This window comes from Cavia porcellus, unplaced genomic scaffold (assembly GCF_034190915.1).
Source record: "Cavia porcellus strain 051 isolate PalLab524CR breed Dunkin Hartley unplaced genomic scaffold, mCavPor4.1 scaffold_19, whole genome shotgun sequence".
NCBI lineage: Eukaryota > Metazoa > Chordata > Mammalia > Rodentia > Caviidae > Cavia > Cavia porcellus.
This window is the reverse complement of record NW_026947502.1, coordinates 809,662-831,282: the sequence shown is the minus strand read 5'-3', so window position 1 is coordinate 831,282 and position 21,621 is coordinate 809,662. Positions and strand designations below refer to the sequence as shown.

The 21,621-nt window shown below is 45.4% G+C and overlaps 1 protein-coding gene across 3 annotated transcripts in view; it reads right to left on the bottom strand.

Annotated features, from left to right (window-relative positions):
• Flt4 (fms related receptor tyrosine kinase 4) overlaps positions 1 to 5,752 on the bottom strand; it is a 38,367-nt gene extending 32,615 nt beyond the window's left edge. For all 3 annotated transcript variants that reach the window (XM_063230432.1, XM_063230433.1, XM_063230434.1), the window contains exon 1: positions 5,622 to 5,752. In XM_063230432.1, coding sequence (XP_063086502.1) covers positions 5,622 to 5,679 — 58 coding nt within the window. In that variant the 5' untranslated portion in view covers positions 5,680 to 5,752. The remainder of the gene's footprint in view (positions 1 to 5,621) is intronic.
• Between the last annotated feature and the right edge of the window lie 15,869 nt (positions 5,753 to 21,621).

Genomic DNA, 21,621 nt, shown 5'->3' with positions numbered 1-21,621 from the left:
GCACTGCGGTAAGAGCAAGAATGTGTTGAGCCCTAAGTTCTGCTGCCGCTGGTGTGCGTGCTGGTACAGCAGGGAGCGCAAGTGCACCCCGAGTCCCTCCTGTGTGGCAGCGGGCCTGCTGTGTGCGCACCTCTCCCTGCCTGCAGGCCTGCTGCTGTTGTGCGGATGAGAAAACAGAGGCTTGCAGAGGTCAGCTTGCCCGCAGTTATGTTGGCGGGCATGGAGCATCCTCGGAGCACGGGAGAGTTTGGGAAGCTATTCTTTCCTCTTAGAGGTGACGGCTTTATTTACATTTCTGCAGCTTATGAAAGGGAAAGGCCTCCAGCAAAAAATCAAATTATCTTTCCTCCTGCACCCGGGAGACACTGCTCTCCCTTCTTGAGGGTCACCCCCACCATACATTCTCAACACCACTGAACCTCAGTTTACTGGTCACCACATGACCATTCTTAGAGCTGCAATAGGCTTTGCAGGCTGACTGGGAGTTTGCTGGGTTAGGAGGAAGGCACCAAGGATGAGTGGACAGAGTGCCAGGCCCCTGTGGCCTCCTCTTGTTGCCACACTGACAGAACAGTTTGTACTCGCAGTGCTGAGACCTGTGCAGTGGACGCCTTCTGGCTAGATACCTGCTCCTAAGCGTTCCAGGGAGGTGCCCTCTCTGCTGTCCCTTTCCTAAGCCCTGGTCTGGCCAGCCTCAGTGTTCCTGCCACGGACCATCACGCTGGGGTCTTCCCGCTGGTACAGTCCTTATCCAAGGTCAGATGAGACAGAACGCAAGTCCCTGTCTGCGTAAAACCACCCGCTTCCTTATACCTCGGTAGACTCTGCTGTCTTCTCCAGGCCTGGAAACTGAACCTCCATGAGCCATCTGTCCCTTCCTCCACTCTGATGTCTCATCCCCAAGGGTCACATGCTGGGCCTCTCCTGCACAGAACTCCTGCACTCCCATGTGGCTCTGTGGAGAGCTGGCTTATTGCAAAGGACAGTTCTGTATTTCAAGGTTGGGGTGCTTTTGTTTGTCTTTACACCATAGCACCCCAGCAAGACTTGGTGGGTGACTGACCTGTGACTGGCGCCGGGGATGCAAGGAACAAAGAGATATGTGGGCAGATGAGGTGCCACAGGTGATGTCTGGGCAGTGGAGGGGGCACACACTCAGAGGGCACCTTGGTAAAAGGCATCCTGGGGGGAAGAATGTCACTGCTTGAGGCATGCTTAGGACATCAAGGTGACACTGTCTAAGGAGGTCAGAAATTTAGGGCCTCATCTGCCTGCCTATAGGGCTTTGCTTGGGAAACAACAATCACCTGCCAGTCCTGCCCTCTTTATATCTTGGCCCCCATGCCAACAGGAACAGAAAACAGAAAACTTATTTCAGAAAACTGAAATAAGCCAGTTCACTCTGCTCTTAATGTCCTAGTCTTTAAAACTGGCACAGTGACAGCTGGGGATACCGATTGTGGTCGTGTGCTTGCCCAGAAAGCATGAGCCTCAGTTCGATCTCAGGATGGGAGGTGGGTTGGAAGGAGGGCACAGTGAGGCCTGGTCCACGGTCAAAGCTTCATACACCCTCGTGTGAGGTGATCTGACGAAGCCTTTTACATGAAGGAGCAGCGTGCTGTGGGCTGTGCTTCACACAGTGTGACTTGATACAAACAAGTCACCACCTAGTAGGCTTCAGCCTAGTAGGCTTCAACTGTCCTTTGCAATAAGGACACTTTAAGGACAATGCTCGAGCCTGGTGAGGATAGGACTCCCCCTGAGCCCACCTGAAATCCTAGATGCTGTGTCCTGGGACACACAGGGAGTGGGGAAGAAGATGCTCTTCTCCGACTGTGAGTAGCCTGTCCCTCCTTCCCCTCCCTAGGTGCACTTTTGAAGGGACAGGCATCAGGCCAGGGTGTGTGGTGGGTGCTTGTAGGCTCCTCAGGAAGAACTTGCTTCCATGGGCCCAAGAAGCTGCTGTTTATCTTTGGGGGGCACTGATGGTCTGTGTTTCAGAGGAACCCTGGGAGGCACCAGGCAGATGCTGGCAGTCAGGTGTGGGTGTTTGGCTGGGTAGGGGATAGACTGCCTGCGTACCTATGCATGTGCTGGGGTGCAGCGGCCCTGGCAGGTGCCACGCACCTGATGCAGGACAGCCGTGGTGTGCCAGCAGTGCCCTGCAGTTGCCCTGGCCTCTGAGAGGTCAGGGCTCTGCTCCCCAGCCACAGGATGAGCTGTTATCAGACAGCACAGCTGGTCAGAGGTGGCCCCCCAGTGCTGCTAAATCAGGGCCACTGGCTTCTGCCACAGGAAGAGGGAAATACAGGCAGGATGTCCTCTTCTGTGGCTGACAAGTCCTTTCCCATGAACCCCTGCTGACCTTGTGGGCCACGTGGCCACGTGGCGGGGGCTCCCCACTGCCACCCAGCCCTGTGCCTCTCTGCCTGCCAGTAAGCAGGTGGGTGGGACACAGGCGCAGGAGCCTGGCTAGAGCAATGTGCCCGCTGTCGGCCCCACTAGGGCAGGCCCAGCACCCTGGCCACCTCCAGCAATGAACGCCTGCACCTTTCTGCTCTCAGATTTGTCCCCTAAGCACAACCGGAAAACTGAGATCCCAGAGGAAGTCCATGTCTGAAAAGGTTTAAAATCCAGCGATCTCTGGCTCCAACAGGACATGTCACGACTCCTCTACAGAGGCTGGGTTAGGAGTGTGCGAGGTTGCTTGGACCCCTTTCCCTGTCCACCCTCCATGCTCAGGGCCTCTCAGAAGAATATGGCATACAGGCCAGCTCTGGTGGAAGAAGACCTGGCCAGTGGAGCAACATCAAACAGCACGAGAGGAGGAAAGCAGACAGGGAGGAATGAACTGCCCGTCATGTTAAGGCCCTGACTTACCCATTCTCCTCTATCCCATCACACACAAGTGCTCCTTTTCCTCCATCTATACCAGACCTCTCTGCATCAACTGGGGGCTCCTGGAGGACCTATGGACACCCCTCCTTTGAGCCACATCTCTCCACATTGGTCTCCCCAAATGCATCTGATATACAATCTCATTTTCCACCCAGAGTGCTTAAGCCAGACACCCTCCCCGATTACTAACAGTATCTCTGGCTTCCTGCTCATCTGGACAGCATCTCGTTGCTACTGGCTAGTCACCCCATCCTGCTTTGTCACCCCATCTTAGGCTCTGGCCTTGTCTCACTGCCTACTTGTCCCCATACAACATGTAGACTTTCCTGTCTCTGGATGTTTGAGGAGTTTGAGGAGTTCCGTGCCTGCTTGAAAGTCCCTCTCCAGACTTCTCCAAGCAGCCCTTTGCTGGAAGTGAGGCTGTCTTCCTGTCACCATCTGAGCTTCACTGGGGTCCCCGAGCGCTTCATCGCTGGGTTACAGAAATCTGATGCAACACAAAGGTCCTTGCCAGTGTGGCACTCAGGAAACTCCTGCAAAGTGGGGCCAGGGCCAAATCCTACCCGGCCGCATTGCGCAGGTGCTGTGGTTGTGGTATCAGCCTCCTTCCTGAGCGTGCACCAGGCAGACCACTTGTTACAGTTGGTCAAGGGCTTGGATAGGTGGACACTGTGCTCTGGAGAAGGAGCAGAGCCACTGGTACCACACCGGCTCTGTACCTAACATGGTAGCAGATGGGCATCACCTGCATTTGGGTACCAGAGGACTGAGCTAGGGCAGGAAGTCCACAGGCACCGAGTAAGGTGGGCTCAGGCCCCACATTCTGCCATGTGACCCAGACCATGGCAAAGGTGTGTGTGTTTAGGCCAGGCCAGCCCACCTCAAGCATCCAGAAGTCTCTAGATTGCACTCTGTTTCCCTAGGGTGGCTGCCCCCTGTCTCAGGGCATAAAGAGCTTCCTCCTAGGAGGTTAAGTCTCAGGAGATGAGGCCTCATGGAGCTACCACCTGCCACCTCCACAGGCACACAGACCAGAGCCGGACTAGATGTCCTGCCTTGAAGTCCAGCATGGTCAGTGTTTGCTAGTCTGCTACTTGGCATGAGTGGGGAAACTAAAGTGCAGTTAGGGGAAGAGGGGCCCAGGCTTCACTGCGAAGACCTAGGGGCAGGCCAGGACAACGTCAAGGGTCAGCTTGAGGGCCCACAGTCTACTTGCCCTTGTTCCACTCGGGCTTCCTGGCGCTTGACTACACTTAGAGATTTATGCTCTTGCTCTAGGCTGGGGGTTCCTGGTCCATCTCAGCCCAGCACACTGAGGTGAGGGACAGGAGCAGGGAGAAACGGCCTCTTCACTGCATCGCCAATGAGTCACATACAGGGCCTGTCTGGGACACCACCCTGCAGCCGACACCCATGGTTGGGTCTAGGGGGTCGCCAGCATTCGCCCAGGGAGTAGTGCCCCTTTCTCGTCACCCCTCCACCTCCTGGGTCTCACAGCTGCAGAATGTCCTCCTCTCCCTGGCTCCTTCCAGCCTCCTGGCAGGCCTCTGCTCCACTTCTTGCCTGCTGCGCAGCCAGCCTATCTTCTGCACCTCAACACATGTCTTGCTGCCCTGGCAGATGTTTCTCAAAGTGTGTTCCAGGGAAGAGCTTTCCTTCCTTACCCCTGCTGTCCAGCCAAGTTCCCACCGCCTCCCCTGGTAGTACTGAGCCCCTATGAGATCCTGACCCTGGTCTAGGCACAGGGAGCAAGAAACAGCCAAGAAAAAGGGCCCTGCGCAGGCCGGGACAGTTGTCCTCCCCACGCGCGTTCAGAGGAGCCGGCCGCTCTTCCTCTCTTCCTCCTGGGGCTTCCCAAGGACCTTGGAGAGTGACGCCTGGCCTAGTGCTAAGCTTCCCCACGTGTGAAATGGGTCTCTTGCTCAGTGTGAGAACTAAAAGATATGAAGTATGTAAGGCCAGCATTCTATTTCGGAAACACAAAAGGTACCAAAGTCTCCTCTTCTGTTTTGGGGCCTCCCTGTACGCCTCTGGCAAACAGCTGGACGTCCACGACGCTACCTCCACTCCTTGGTATCCAAACTCACAGCTCATCCTCTTTTCACCCCCGTGAGTTCTTTCCAACCTCTCCCTCTGTCCCTCTGCCACCTCCTCCTCCCCACGCTCCAGGCCCTCAGCTCTTCCCCTCAGCGGCTCCCGAACCAACCTAACACCTGCCAGACCTGCGCCCAGGACTCTCCCGTGGCCGGTCCCTTTTCTAGTCCGGGCTGCTTAGCTGGCTTTCAAGGCCCTTCTCCCCAGATTTGGGGAACCCTGGCCCTCCTCAACTGGGCTCCTCAAGTCGCGCGGGCACCGTACCCCAAGTCCAACCTGCGCCTGCGCCCTCCGCTCCCACGGCCCCGCGGGGGCGCCTCCCCGTACCCGGCTGGGGAGGGGGACCCGGTGCCCAGCGCCCCCTGGGGCTCTCCGCGGCCCTCCCCAGGCCTCGGGAAGCACCGCGTCTGGGGTCGGGCGGGAAGCGGGGCGCCTCGTCAGGACCCCGCCGACGAGCAGCCAGGCTGAGGGCGCAGCCCGGTGCCCGCTCCGGGGAGGCGGCATCGCTTGGTGGGCGAGGAGGGGCGCACGGGGTCCCCGCCGCGACGGCCGCACGCCAAACCCCCCGGCCGGCCGGTGTGGCCCCGAGTCCCGAACGCCCTCCCCGCCGCCGGCCCGCCGCGGCTCACCGTGCAGGAGTCCGAGGTAGAGCCCGAGGAGCAGGCACAGCGCGGCGCCCCGCCGCATCTCCAGCCGCTGGGCGCGGGCCCGACGTGCGCGGCCGCAGCGGGCTGAGTGAGAGCCGGGCGGCTGCGGCTGGCGGGCGGGGCCGGAGGCGGGGCCAGGGCAGCCCGGGGCGGGGACGGGGCGGGGTCAGGGCCGCGGCGGGGTCAGGGCCGCCGGGCGGCGCCGCCGGGCAGGTGCGGGGCCTCCAGGGCCGACGGGCGCGGGACGTGGTGGACGGGCGGCTGCGGCCGCTGCGCAGCGTCGACGCCATCCGGAGCAGGCGCCTGCCGGGCCGTCCGGAGTCCGGGCCGCGCTCCGCCGCGCTGCGGGAGCTGCCGGGAGCCGGCGGCTCACCGTCTGCCTTGGCGAACCCTCGCACTGGCTGCCTTTCTTTTTTCAGGTCTATCGTGGGAATTTCCTAGGTAAAAATAAATCCCATGCCCGTGCAGTTTACCACCCCCGATTTTATATATCCCATTCGCACTTCTCTGCCTCCCCTAGTCCACTCACCTCTGCCAGACAGAGGAGCAGCCTGTGGAGGGCAGTGGGCCAGCTCCCAAGAGAAGGAGCGACCGGGTGTGGCCAGGTGGGGCTCCAGCAGGAGGGCAGTTTAGGTGACTTAACACTAATGGGCAACTGAAAGAGAAGTCGTATTTCTTTTTTGCGACTTAATGATTTTCTTCGGTTTTTAGTTTTAAAGTAAAAAAAGAACAAGTTTAAGATGAAGCAAAGAGTACATTATATATCCCTGTATATGTACTACGTATAATCATTATTAATATGTATTAAGTTTTACAGCAAACACAAAGGAATGTAGAATGGCACTCGCTAGTATTCCAGAAATCTCTGTTAGACTTTTCTGGCGCAATAGAGAAGTGCAAAGTACAAAAAAAGAAAAGAACGGGTTTATTGAGGACGTGGAAAGGAACACACAACCTGTAGCAGCTGGGCTGTCCTTCCAGCGGATACAGAGAGGTCTAGGGTTATAGGATCGCTGGCCCGAAGTGGTGCATGGGGCGGACATGACCGGTGAGGAACTGATTGGAATTTTCTTTGCAGGCAAAAAAAAAAAAAAAAAAAAAAAAAAAAAAAAAAAAAAAAAAAAAAAAAAGTGGGGGGCGGGGTTGCAATTAGGGCTGAAGAAGCAGGAAGGGGAGGTCAGTGTTCCAGGTTCAGCCTTCAGCCATGTTAGACCATCACCATAATGGAACAGTAATGCATACTAGGGCAAGAACATTTCATTCCTGTCTTTGTATTGTTAGGAAAAGGGCAAAGTCTGTCTCTTGCTGTCTTACTGTCTCTTGCTCTGCTTCCTGCTGGCCGCGGGCCTCTTGCTGGGGTTTAGGAGGGTTGACAGGATGACCATCGATGCCCATGTAGAAGCTGGTACCAGGTGTTTCAGCCAGGACACGGAGTTTTTTGTTGGTGAATGCTACATCCTAGATTGGAGAAATCAAAAGACAAGGCCCTATGAGGAGGCAGGCCACTGTCATAATTAAAGGACCTAGGAGAGGTAGAAGGAAAAGTGCCCTTGATCCAAATGTGTCCTTTCCTCAGGACTGTGGTGAGGAAGAATCTGAAAAATGAGCTGGGAGGCAGGAGGGGTGAACTTATGGAAGGCCATTATTCTCCCGTCTGAAAAGGTAAAAATATGGATAGGACTTGTCCTTGGTCCAGGGGTTGAGCTGGAGAGAATGGAAAGCATCAGAAATGTAAAGCCTGTTACAGTTGAGTCATGTTTGAGAAATTATAAACTAAGGGTGGGGAGGGCTGTGACTGGTCACTGTGAGTGAGAGATCCTAGACCCTGGCGGGGGAAGAGGGGGTCTCGTGTAAGGGATCAGGAACCAAATAGGTTAACAAAAGATGGCCTAGCCTGAAAGTTGTGGTGCTGGGGCCTTGGTGAGGTGGAGACAGGTGGGAAATAGGCGATGTGATGACCACTCAGGATGTATAGTCAGGGCAGTGAGGGTTAGGAGGGCACCGCTTAGCCCTGAGTGAGGTGGAACCAGGATGGCAGTCCAGCGACCGTGACTGCTGTTAGAGTTTCAAGGAAGACCAGGTAGGGGCTACTCCATGTTAGTTGTAGTCCTGCTGAGTGATTTGAGAAATGAAGGCTGGACCATTATCTGACTGGATACTCCGAGGTAGACCAAACCTTGGGATGATTTTTTGTTATGCAACTTTAGTAACTATATCAACGGTCTCCCTGGTTGTGGGAAAGGCTTTTATTCATCCTGAAAAAGTATAGACAAAGGTAAGAAGATATTTGAAAGTTTTGTGGTGGGGCATGTGTGTAAAGCCTATCTGCCAGTGCTGACCAGACATGGGTCCATGACATTGATGAGTAGGAAAGACAGTGGGTGCTAAATGTTCCTGAGGACAGGTCCTGGCACAGAGATGAGAGGTGTGAGTAATCTGAAGAAGGAGAGCCCTCAGAAAAGGAGTCTGTATAGGGCCTGTGATCCTACATGGAAATAGTTGTGTAAGTCAGCGATGATGTCTAAGGCTTGCTGACCTGGGAGAACAAGTTTTGATCCCTGGAAAATCCATCCCTGAGTGTGTTGTGTGTAACCTGGTTTATGAAGTAGCTGTAGCTGCTCTGGCGAATAATTAGGCTGAGGTAGATTGTTTGGGACTAGCAGGAGAAGATGAGGACAGGTCCTTTGTGCAGCTAACTTGGCTTGTGAATCTGCGAAGGCATTGCAGTGAGTGATGGGATCCCTAGCATTCTGGTGTCCTCTACAATGAATGATTGCGGCTTGCTTGGGGAGTTCTGCTGTTTCTAGGAGTTTAAGGATAATTAATCCTATCTTTAATGCATTAATGATAGGTATTCCCTGAGTGTTGGTAAAACCCCTTTCTTTCTTTCTTTTTTTTTTTTTTTTTTTTTTTTTTTTGTGTTTTTCATTTTTATCGGTACCGGGGATCGAACTCGCCTGCTTGCAAGGCAGGTGCTTATGCCGCTGAGCTAAATCCCCAGCCCCAAAACCCCTTTCTTGCCAGATAGTGGCATAGGAGTGTAAAATGCTAAATGAATACTTTGAATCATCAGTGTATATGTTTTTGACTTTGTCCTTTGCTAGTGTAAGAGCCTGTGTAAGGGCCATAGCTCTGCGCTCTGGGAAGAGGTCCCAGGTGGCATTAGTCAGACGCCAGTTATTGCCTGTCGAAGGACTCATGCAGGCGCAGCAATCCTGACTGTCCCTGCGACTCACAGCACCTGCTAGTCCGTGTGCCACGAGTTGCTCCTTGAAGCCTTCGAGAGCTCTAGCTTTCCCTTTGTCTCTGCCAGTTCCTTCTTCCTGCCCCATGATCCACAACCTAGACGTGCGGACTGTCTTTTCCCTTCTTCTGTTGTGTTCTAGGGCTTCAACCTCTCTGTAGGTTTTAAGCTGCCTATCAGATCCTTCCTGATTTCTGGGCACCTCCGTGTCTCTTATTGTCTTGCCAGAGTTGTCTCAATTTCCAGTGTCTCAATTTTGAATCTTGGAGAGACTGCGTTATTGTCACTCACCACTCTGCACTTTTCCCAAAAAGCATATTATTATGTGATTTCTTGATGATAGCTGTTGTTTCTGGAGTAAGACAATATCTCAATATTGGTTTTTTTCTTTTTTTTGGTCTTTTTCCTTTTTTGTCGGTACTGGAGATCGAACTCACGACCACACACTTGCAAGGCAGGTGCTTATGCCGCTGAGCTAAATCCCCAGCCCCTCAATATTGTTTTAACTTGCATTTTTCTAATGGCTAGTGATGTTGAACATTTTTCCGTATATTTATTGGCCATTTATACTTTTGAGAAGTGTCTATTCATGTCAGTTTTTTCATTGGGTCTTTATTTTGTGTAGCCTAATTTTAGTGTTTTATGTATTTTTGATGTCAGTCATCTGTCTGAGGAATATCTGGCATTCTTTTCCCCATTCTGTAGGTTGTCTCTTGACACTTGTAGTCCCAGTACTTGGAAGGTTGAGGCAAGAGGGCTGGTGTGAATTTGAGGCCAGCATGGATTGCACACTGAGAGATTCTGTCTCAAAAAAGTAAAAAAAGCCAACCAGACAAAAAAGATACACCATCTGAATTATATTTTAAAAACTCTATAACCAAATGTATAATCAAATCTATAACCAAATCTGTGTAGTTTTATACAGGTTGAACACTACAATATTCAGACCTTCTAAATTTAATGACAAGTTCTGTTCCCATAACTAGGTTGATACATGAATTGATCCTTAAATAAGAAATTGTAAATAGTATGTAATTACATATTCAGAACCAAGAAATTGTCAAAGGAAATTCCAACTTGATGACTTTGTTTTTATTTGCATAACTCTTACATGCAGTACTGTAACATATAAGAGAAAAATCAGCAAAAATCACAGTATTTACTGTAATTGAATACAGTGTTTACAGTATCTACTTTAGGAGAAGCCACCATAGGGCTGCACTGCTGTTCATATTCCAAATGTGGGTCCTAATTCCAAGAGTGGGTAGTAAGTCTGAACAAGAGCCTGTGTTGTATGTCCAAACAGTTGTTAAATGAGGAATATCTGTATATGACATTTTACTCTGAACAAAAGCTCAAGGTTCTTTGTTAAAGTGCACCTTGGGAGGATTGCTGCTAATGAATGAAGTGGTAGAAGGGATTTTTTTTGGAAAGCAGATCGAAATCAAATGTTATACCAAATGTAGATGGATGTGATTTATAGCACACAGTGAATCAGGTGACTAGAAAACGTAAGAAATGTGTGTGCTTCTTGTACTGTTACGCATGTCACAAATCAGCCATCGGGTAATTTTGTATTTCCTTAATATTTCTTGCAAATGAAACCATACATTAGCAAGTGCAAATTTTCCATTATGTGTAAATTGTCCCTAGTGTATCAATTGCATTGGATAACATTCAAATATTTGGAGGTGTCAATATTAACTCAGTAGTAGAGTGCTTGCCTGGTATGTGTGAGGTCCTTGGTTCAACCCCCAACACTGCAAAAAGAAATCAGGTCTTTAGATAGTGAAACTAACTGTGGGTCTTCTTTGCATTTAAAATATGTCTCCTATAGGGCCAGGAATTTAGCTCAGTGGCTCAAACACTTGCCTGGTAGGCACAAGGTCAAGAGTTCAATCCCCATTGTACCAAAACCAAAGCAAAATAAAACAAAAACAAAACGTAAAATACGTTTCCTATAAACAGAATAATGTAGGTTTAAAAAAACCAGAGAAGACCAACAGGCTTTGATATTATCCCTGTTATATTTAATATAATTACTAATGTATTTATGTTTACACCTACCACTTATTTGTTTTTTATTTGCCCTACCTTTTTGTTGATCCCTTTATTTTCTTTTAGGGATCAATCAAGCATCCACTTTTTTTTTTTTTTATCTTTTTCGTTTTTATCGGTACCGGGGATCGAACTCACGACTGCCTGCTTACAAGGCAGGCGCTTATGCCGCTGAGCTAAATCCCCAGCCCCCCTCTATCCACTTTTGCACTCAGCAACAGTGACAGCATGAAGTCTTTGTTCCTTTGCACTCTGGAGCCACCATGACATGTCCATGCCTGGAGCAGCCTGCTGTAGGAAGGAGAGGAGGATTTCAGAAAGTAAAGGCTCAGCTATGAATTTCAGAGTAAGTATTTTAAGGCACGGAGCAGAGAAAGTGTTCCAAAAATCCAAATGCTTTTTATTTATACTGCTAGGTGGTGCTAAATAAGAGATCATTTGGTTTTAACTTTGGAAGAAGCTGAGCTTGGAAAATTCAGATTACAGGGTTTATGAAATGAAGCCACAAAGCAGGGAAGGATGCAGTTATGGCATGTAAACAATTTCCTCTGAGAATGGTGTGCATGTTGTAGGCAGACAGGAAGAAGGGAACAAGACAGGAACTGAGCAGGAGGCACATGAGGCTTGCATCCTCAAAGGGAGTTAGTGCCCCAGGGTATGGATGTCAGCCCAGGAAGGGAGAGCAGGCATGGCTGTTGTGCGTATCTGAGTATAGCTTATTTGCTTAGGGGGTTCCCAGGGAGAGTGTGAGCTTTGAAATCTTGTATGGTGCTGAGGCTGGAGAGCGCACTTGAGGGAAATTCTGCCACATCCGGATTTAGATAATTCTCAGGGAGAGAGGGAGACAATGCAGCGTAGGGTAAAACCTTGACGGAGCAAGTGTTTACCAAAAGAAGCCTGAGTCAGTCTAACAGGGGCTGAGATTTAGTTTAGAAATGGATGAACAAAATGTGAACATAAGATTGTTTGTATACCTTATTTCTGGAAATGAAGAAATGGTTCTTGATAATTTCATTCATTTATTACATTTAAAAATTATAATTCTGTGTATCTGAGTTATAGTGTGAAAACGTCAAGACCTCCACATTTGTGTATTAGATAGAAGCCCCAAGGAGTGACTTAGCTAAATAAGTTAATATAGTTGTACAACATGGATTATCAGACAGCCACTAAAAAGGTATGATTAGTATGGCCATGTTGGAAATTAGGGTGCTGGGAAACCAAGCAACCAGCTTGCCCTCCTGGTAAGTGGCTGTGGCTCACCAGGTTGTGGCCGTCCCAGGGCGAGAACCACCAGCGTCTCCTGAGATCTGCGCCATGTTGGAACTTTGGGCGCTGGGAAACCAAGCAACCAACTCACCTCCTTGGTAAGCAGCTGTGGCTCGGGCAAGCTGCGGCTGCCCCCAGGCGAGAACCACCATTTCTCCTGAGATCCACACAGTGTTGGAACTTAGGGCACTGGGAAACCAAGCAACCAGATTGTCTCCCTGGTGAGTGGCCATAAGCCTACCAGCGTGTGGGCTGAGAATCAAACACCCCACTCCCCACCCCTCTCCCGTTAGCAAATGGGAGCAGAGATCTCAGCATCTCTTGAGAGGTTGACCATATGCAATATAACAAATAAGGGGGATTTCCTTCTGCCATCTCTTTAAAGGCAAATATTTTTACCACTTCTTTGCTTTGTTCTGATTAATAGTATTGCTCTATTCAATATTGTGTTGGGATAAATTCTAAAATGTTCTGTATTTTGTTTTATTTTGCTCTACCTGATTGACTGGACAACTATTGTGAAGATAACGAGATATACTGTGGTACCTATTGCTGTTATCCCGGTAACCTGCTGTGAGATTCTGTACCAGTTTCACTACATCATCTCGATTGGCTTTGTTCTGGCTTGCTCTGTTGTATTTTACTACCTTCAAAATAATAAAAAATGAAAAAAGATACGATTAGTATATACCTATTGATGTAAACAGATGTCTCTGAAGTACTGTTAGAGTAAAAAAGCAAGTGAGAGAATAAAATATGTAATATGAATCTCTTTTAAGTGACAAAAAGGAATCACTTTGTTTTCTATAACAAAATATTTAATATAGGTCAATTCATTTACTTGGTTTACAGCTTTGTTGGCTGACAAGTTCAAGGTCATGATGCTGGCATCTGGTCAGGGCCTTCATGCTGCATCAGAAAATGGTGATTGGTGTCGCGTGGTGAGATGGCATAGTGTGTCCCCTCGTGACCTCATCTCACCCTGTCGTTTCCCAAAGGCCCCCTCCTCCGTACAACACCAACATATGTATTTGGGGGTCAGGTTCACAATACTTGAAGTTTGAGCGATCAGAAAGTCAAAACATAGCTGGACAGAAGAAAGGAAAGCGGGAGGAGGGTACACAGGCCAGAAGAACTGGATCTGGCAGGTCTGCTGTCACTCCCTGGTCAGATATGGCTTTTGCCCCAGGTCTCTGGGCACCCACCCCAACAGGAGGAGGAAGGCCCTCTGGGTGGAGTTCCCAAAGCCCACTGTGGTGCCCACACACCCCACTAGGCCCCTCTGCCCACTCACCTTCATTCCCTCCTCGCAAGGCAGCCTGTGACTTCATTGGCACTGAAGTTGGCCCTTTTGGGAACAATACCCTGCCTCCAGTGCCAATCTGTATTAATCCTCGTGGTTTCAGAGTAAATTCTATATTTGGTGCAACAAATCCTAACTCTTCTTTTCTTTTGAAGTGTCTTAGTGATTCCAGGTAATTTTTGTGTTTTCATCCTAATAAAGTTTTCATTACTGTTTAGGGTGGCTGCTAGTGAAAAGTCAGTCTGTCACTCACAGATTCCAAGAGGAGGGCATACCAGTGTTAGTCAGGAGAAGGGGGAGGGCATTGTGAGTGCCAGCCCTCCTCATTGGAGTTTCCACAGGAAGACATGGGCAAGGCAAGGTAAGCATGGCTAGTTTTGGCTTGCTTGGATGAGTCCCGGTGGCTCTGAGGAAGTGGACTGCTACCCAGCTGCTGCCTCCAAACATGTGCTACCTGGTGTAGAGCGCTAGGTGCATGGATACTGATCCAGCTTGTGAGTACCTGATGCTGTGGTCCGGTGGGTTTGCTTTGAAAGGACCTTCCCCAAATAGCTGTTTACTATCTCTTGAACCTGACCAACCTTTAGTTGGGCCAGGGTTGTCCTTTCAGGGTCAGCAACCTGACCCATGTAAGTATCAGAATACAAAAAAAGGGTCATGGTTAACACAATTTCTGTTTAAAATTTAGTGTATACATGTAACAACTAACAATAAGGATATACAACAACCTATCACTCCCCTAAACTCTATCCTGCTGTGCTTTATGTTCTGGCCCTAACTCTTGGAATCTATTGGTCTGTTCTATGTTCTTACAGTTTGCCTTAAAAAAGAATTTCATATTAATGGAACTATAGTGTAGTCAGGTGTCTTGGTATGTAGCTTGTTTTACTTAGAATAATGTTTTTGAGGTTCATAAAAGATATTGTATGCATCAGTAAGTAGTTTCTCTTTATTAAGATAGAACCATCACACACGGAACCTTGAAATTACTGATAGCCTGTTGTCCTGCTAGATAGATGTCAGTTCTTTGTGAAAGTTGGAATCTGGAGGGCTGTGGCTGTGGCTCTGTGGTAGAGTGCTTGTCTAGAATATACAAGGCCTTGAATTTTTCTCAAGTACCATAAAAAAAAAATAACAAAAACACTGAAGCCTGGATGCTGAGAACCACAGGCTCCCAGATGCTGACCACCAAGTTATCACATTCTCCAAAGCACCAGGGGGTGAGGAGATTCCATATCAGCTTGTTGTGGTTTAGGAGCCATCCTGACACTCCATATGAACTTGGACTCATAATAATCTTACTATAATAATGAAAAACACAGCCACTGGGGCCACGACATCACCAACTATGCCCAAATTAGGATAGATCCCTGATCTCTGGAAACCTCCTTCCTTCACCAAGAAAACCTCCAATTACAGCATGTAAACCACATTCCTCATAACCCAGACCTCCTAAAGATGCAAATCCCAGGGCTGCTGGCACCAGGCTTCTTCAGAGCCCCCCTTGCCCATTCCTGGGTAGAATTCCTTGCTTGCCGTCAGAATGGTATCTGTGAATGGTATTTGAGTAAGAAAAAGAAACTGCAGATTTGATACAGAATTCATATAACAAAGTTCACTACTCTACCCATTTTAAACTGTGTAAGTCAGTGGAATTTATACTTTATTAAGTTAGACAACCATTACCACTAATTCCAGAACATTTCCATTACCTCCTAAGAATCCTGTGCTCGCCAAGCAGTCACCAGTCCCTTTTTCCCTGGCAACCACAAGTCTCTCTGGCTTTACAATTTGTCTTTTTTAGGTATTCATATGAATAAAACCAATAACAAATGCCTTTTGTGCTGACTTCCTCTACTCAGTGTAAAGTTTGCAAGGTTTGTTCATGCTATAACACGTGTCACTATTTCATTTCTTTGTGTGACTGAGTAATATTCCATTATATGGACATGTGACATTTTGCTTGTACATCTACATTTGATAGACATTTGGGTGCATTCACCCTTTGGCTATTGTGAGTGGTGTGAATATGATCATTTGTGTAGGTTTTTGTTTGAGCACCCATTTTCAGTTCTTTTGGGTATGCATGTAAGAATGGAATCGTTGAGTCATACAATAATTCTACTGAACCTGTTTAAGAACTGTCAAATTGTTTTGCATTATGACTGTACCATTTCACATTCCCACCAGCAATGTATGAAGGCTCTAATTTCTTTACATTTTGACCAGTTATTTTTTGTTTTATCAGTTAAAGCCATTATGGCAGGTGTGAAATGTTATTTCACTGTGGTTTTTTTAAAAGTTAAGTTTATTGGTACAACTTAGGTATGGGCCATGATCACATTCGATATAGGTAATTTGTGCCTGTGCATGATACGTCTTGATTCCCCTTTTTCCTCACTCCTGTCCGTTCCCTTCAAACCCCTTTCTCTCCCTATTCACGAAGCTCTGTCTCTATTTTTCCTTCTTTTCTCATTTTTTTCGTTTCCCTTTCTTCCTTTCCTCCTCCAGCCTCCCTTGTTCCCCTTTCCTTTTGAACAATTTCTACCTATTTCATGATATCTATTATGCATGTTGGTTCTTATTTACACTTTGTTTCTCACACCAGAGAGATAATGTGATATTTACATGTGTATATCAATCTGGGTTGGAATTTATTTCCTTTAAGGATTTGAAATAGTTTGCTCCAAGCTCTCCTTGACTGAGAGGTTTGTATTGAGAAGTCTGCCATGATTCTGAGGGGCTTTCTTTTATGGGGATTTGTTTCTTTTCTCTAACATTTTTAATATTCTATTCTTGGCTGAATTTCTGGAATCTTGGTTATTGTTTTTCTTGGTGTAGATGTATTTTAGTCTTGAGTAATTAGAGTTTGTATGCCTCACTTATCTGTATGTCAAATTTTTTTCTATGCTTGGGAAATTTTCTGCCACTACTTCTGAAAACAGGTTTTTTATGTCATTTGTGCAGACTCCTGTTTTTTCATTGACTCTGATCAACATTATATTGCTCTTTTCTGCATTGTCTTACTATTGTTGGAGTATTTTTTCATGGTTCTTTGTTATTTTTAAGACATTTTTTTTTTTTTAGTACCAGGGATCGAACTCATGACCTTACACTTACCAGACAAGTGCTTGAGCCACTGTGCTAACTCCCCAGCAAGATCTCTTTCTTTTCATGATTACTAGCTGTGATGCTGTATTTTAGGTCTGATATTTTGTCTTTGCTTTTTTATGCAGTTTTTGCAAACTTTCAATGAAATTTTTAGTTTCCTGAATATGTTTGAATCTGCTGCATGAATTTCATGAATCTGTTTCATGGATCCCATGTCTTTCCTGTGTTGGGTGTTCATGATTTCCATCATTTTCCTATACTGCTTTAATTTTTTAAATCTATGTCTACTCCATATTTGCTGAGAAAGTACTATTATTATTACTATTATTGTTATCATCTTTCTTTTTTTTAAGCTGGGGAGATTATTTTTAAGTTGATTTCCCTTCTAGTGTCATGCACCTATTTTTGCTATCATTATAGAAATTTCATTTGTGTGGCTTTCATTTTTCTCTACTTCACTGTCCCTTGGAGTTGTCCTGGGTGGGTAGAGGTCTGGGTTGGATTTTGCTTCTGTGTCTTGACATTTTATATTTTTATTTATATTTTGTTTTCTATGTTGTTACTTGTAAATTTGTTTTAGCAGATAACTTTGTCACTAGTATCAAAGCCTCCCTAGGAAATATCTGTTCTTCAGAGATATCATAGGTATAGGATGTTTTTGTTTTTTGTATCTGTCCTACCTTCCAAATTTATTAAGGTTGAGATGTTGTTATCTATTTGGCTCAGCACCCAGTCCTTTGGTAGTAGACTATGGTGATGGTTATAATCCCAGACAATCATAATGCTGTTATATAAAGGAGAACAACTGATTAGAATAGGTATGGCATCCTGGCTAAAGTAGTAAAATTAGTAACAGCAGTAGCATCAAACTGCTTTAAACTGACAAAGTATAGTTAGTATTAATTTGGCCCTTTTAACAATAGGGGCAAGATCTACAGTTGCATAACAAAATCCAACAGAAATCTGGAACTTGTATGCAAGGAGTTTCCCCTCGGTAGAGTGATTTTATCCTGTGGTGGGAAAATCAAGAGGGATAGGGGACAAAACAGATAAATGAAAAGAAATATGGTAGGAACAAACCTAGAAGACAAAGGATGATCACACAAACTTTGCAAAACTAGAGGGCAGGATAGAAAGAATGAAGGAATAAGCAAAAGATCAATAAATCAAACAAAGAAAGACTAGAGAGAACATTTGCTCACATGAAAATAGCATAAAATCAAGAGAGAAGTTTAGGATAAGGAGAAAGATGATGAATAAAATAGAACAAAAATAAAGGTAAAAACCTAAACAAGAAAAAACTATAAAAAAGCAAAATAAAACAAAGAAAGAAAAAAAATAATGAAATTCTTCTGGGGTCTACAGTTCTGTGGTAGGGTCCAAGTCAGAGAGTACAAAACTTCGGGTTAATATCACCAAATCTGCAACAGAATTAGTGCTGGGTGTAGAGTTGATCTTGGCCTCTGGATATGGAAGACTTAGGCCAGAGTCTTCAGCCAGTAACTGCTTCCCAGCCCACCCATTCCTTATCCCTTTTTCTCTGTGTCTCTATCCCAACTGCTGTGGTACCCTTCAAGAGAGACAGCCCCAGGCTTCTACCTGTCCTGTGTTTAGTTGGATCCTCCTGATTCTTGCACAGCCATCTCTTTTCCACTTCTACTGGCACATCTCTGTCCCTCACACTGCCTTTTCCTGGGCAGGTGTGGTGGGGTACTGTGAGCCGACTTTCTGCTCCAGCTGCTGCCATCCAAGGCTGTTCAGCCTCACTTTGATCTCCCCTCCCTTGAGTCAGTGCCAACTTCTCACTCACTACCATGCTGTAGCACAAGGTTGCTTAAATACCATGTCCCTCTCTTAAGGCGTTAGTCTTGGAGTGTGAGACACCTTGCTCTTCACTGGGGCTACTGCCTCTGCTGACTCATGACTTCTGCCACCTGCCACTTGTTGCAGGGCAGGATAGGATATGGTGCTGTGGGCTGACTCTCTGCTCCTGCTGTTGCCATAAAGACAGCCCAGAGTTGCTTGGTCCCACTTCTATCTCCCCTCCCACAGATGGAGTGCCAAACTCTCACTTGCCATGGTACAAGGCTGCTTAAATCCCCATCCCTTAATCCAGAATATAGGCAAAAATTAGGATTATGAAACAGATCCAGAGAGATATCCAGGAAATCAAATATTCCAAAGAAACCTGGAAAAACTGCTTGAATGAATATGAGGATAGACTTTCAGACCTTGAAGGCAAGATTGTAGCTAGCAATCAGGAAAGGAAAGATCTTTCAAAAATAACAAGGAACCAGGAAGATGATGCAAGGTGTAAATGAAAAAGCAGTTAACGCAAAACATATAAAAAAGACTATTTATTTACAGAAGTAATGTCTGAAAATTTCCCAAGAATGGGAAAAGAACCTGACATACAGATAAGTGAAGCATAAAAAACTCCAACTAGCCATAACAGAATAAATCTATGCCCAGACATACAATAATCAAGATCCCAGAAATTCAGCATAAAAAGAATATTAAAAGCTGCTAGAGAAAGAAAAACCAGATCACCCATAGAGAATAGCCCATCAGAACCACAGCAGACTTCTCAACAACCAGTCAAGTCACGAATAGCATGGCATGAAGTATTTCAAGTCCTAAAAGAGAATAACTGCCAAATCAGATTGATGTACTTGCTTGACAAAGAACAACTTCACGACTGCCAAAACAACTCTACAAAGAGTACTAAAAGATAGTCTAGGCAGAGTTTAAAATGACCATAATTTCAAGAACAATAATAGACAACCAAGCAGGGTAAGTAATTAAACAGAGGGGAAAAGTAAAGAATCAACAGCACAAAGATAACATAACAGAAATAAGCCAACATATATCAGTTATAACCATTAATATAAATGGCCTCAATTCACCATTTAAAAGACACAGACTAGCAGAGTGGGTCAAGAAACAAAATTCAACCATATTCTGTATACAAGAAACTCATCTAACTCCAAAGGAAATTCATAAACTGAAAGTCAAAGGATGGAAAACAATACTTCATTCAACAGGAACCCAGAAAAAATAGCAGGGGTAGCTATTCTGTTTGTAGACTATGTGAACTTCAAACCAAGAATGATAAAAAAGAAATAAAGAAGGTCACTACATTCTGACTAGGGGAAAACTTCAAGAGGAAAAGATAACAATCTTGAATATATATGCACCAAATGTGGGAGCACTCAGCTATGTAAGAAAATTATTAATAGATATGAAAAATAAAATAATCAGTAACACAACTATAATAGGAGACCTTAACACCCCATTGGCACAAAGAGAAAGATCAACTAGACAAAAAATCAGCAAAGAAATAACAGAATCAAACTTGTGAGCAAATGGTAGACATGTACAGAGTGATCCACCCAACAACATCAGAATACACATTCTTCTCAGCTGCACATGGGATATTCTCTAAAATAGACCGTATACTAGCCCACAGAACATGCTTAAGTAAATGCAAAAGAATCAAAATTATCTCATGCATATTATCTGATCATAATGCCATGAGACTAGAAATTAAGGATAAAAGAAACTACTAAAATTCCATAAATTTATAGAAATTAAATAATAATCTTATGAATAACCAATGCATAACAGAGGAAATTAAAGAAGAAATTTAATAATATCTACAAGCAATAAAAAACATGCATGCAACTTACCAAAACCTATGGGAATTTCTAGAAAAAGAAGAGCAAGTCAAGTCCAAAGGCCAAAGAAGGGAGGAGTTAATAATGATCAGAGCAGAAATTAACACAATTGACTAAGAGAACAATACACAGAATAAATGAATTGAAAAGCTGGTTCTTTGAAAGAATAAATAAAATTGATAAACCCTGAGCCAACCTTATCAAAAAAGAAAGAAAACTCAAATTCATGCAATAAGGAATAAAAATGGTGAAATCACTCCAGATCCTTGGAAATACAGAGGATTATCAATAGCTACTTCAAAAACTTCTACTCTCAATAATACAGAAGAAATGGACAGATTCTGTGAAATGTATGAATTACCAAAGCTGGAGCAAGAAGGTATAAAACTTCTGAATAACCCAATTTCAGTTAATAAAATTAGAAATGTAATCAGAAAGTTACCAACAAATAAAAGCCCAGGTCCTGATAGACTCACTGCTAAATTCTACAAGAGATTTAGAGACAACGTAGTGCCAATACTTCTCAGACTCTTCCACAAAATTGGAAGTTAAGCAATTCTCTTTAACTCATTCCTTGAAGAAAATATTACCTGATACAAAACCAGAGAAAGACTTGACCAAAAAAGAAAACTATAGGCCAGCCTCCCTAATGAGCATAGATGTGTGAAAATCTTCAATAAAATACCAGTAAACAGAATGCAGTGAATCATCAAGAAGATTATATGCCATGACCAAGTGGGATTCATCCCAGGAATGCAGGGATGGTTCAACATGCACAAATCAGTAAGTGTAAGACACCATATCAACAGATCAAAAGACAAGAATCACATGACCATCTCAATAGATGCAGAAAAAGCTTTTGATAAAGTCCAACACATTCATGATAAAAACCCTACAGAAAATCAGAATAAATGGTCTTAACCTCAATCTGATAAAAGACATAAATGATAAACCAATAGCTAACATCTTACTAAATGCACAAAAACTGGAAGCTTTCAACCTAAAATGAGGAACAACACAGGATTTCCATTACCATCACTCCTATTCAATATAGTTCAGGAAACATTAGCCAGAGCAATTAGACAAGAGAGAGAAACAAAAAGAATAAAGATAGGAAAGAACAAATTTAAATTATCATTATTCACAGGTGACATGATACTCTACATACAAGTCCCCCAAAAATCCAGCATCAGAATTCTAGACTTAATAAGCAAATTCAGCAGCAAAGCTAGGTACAAAGTCAATACTAAAAAGTCAATACCATTCCTGTATACAACAACAAACTCACTGAGAGAGAAATTAGGGAAGCCATACTCTTCA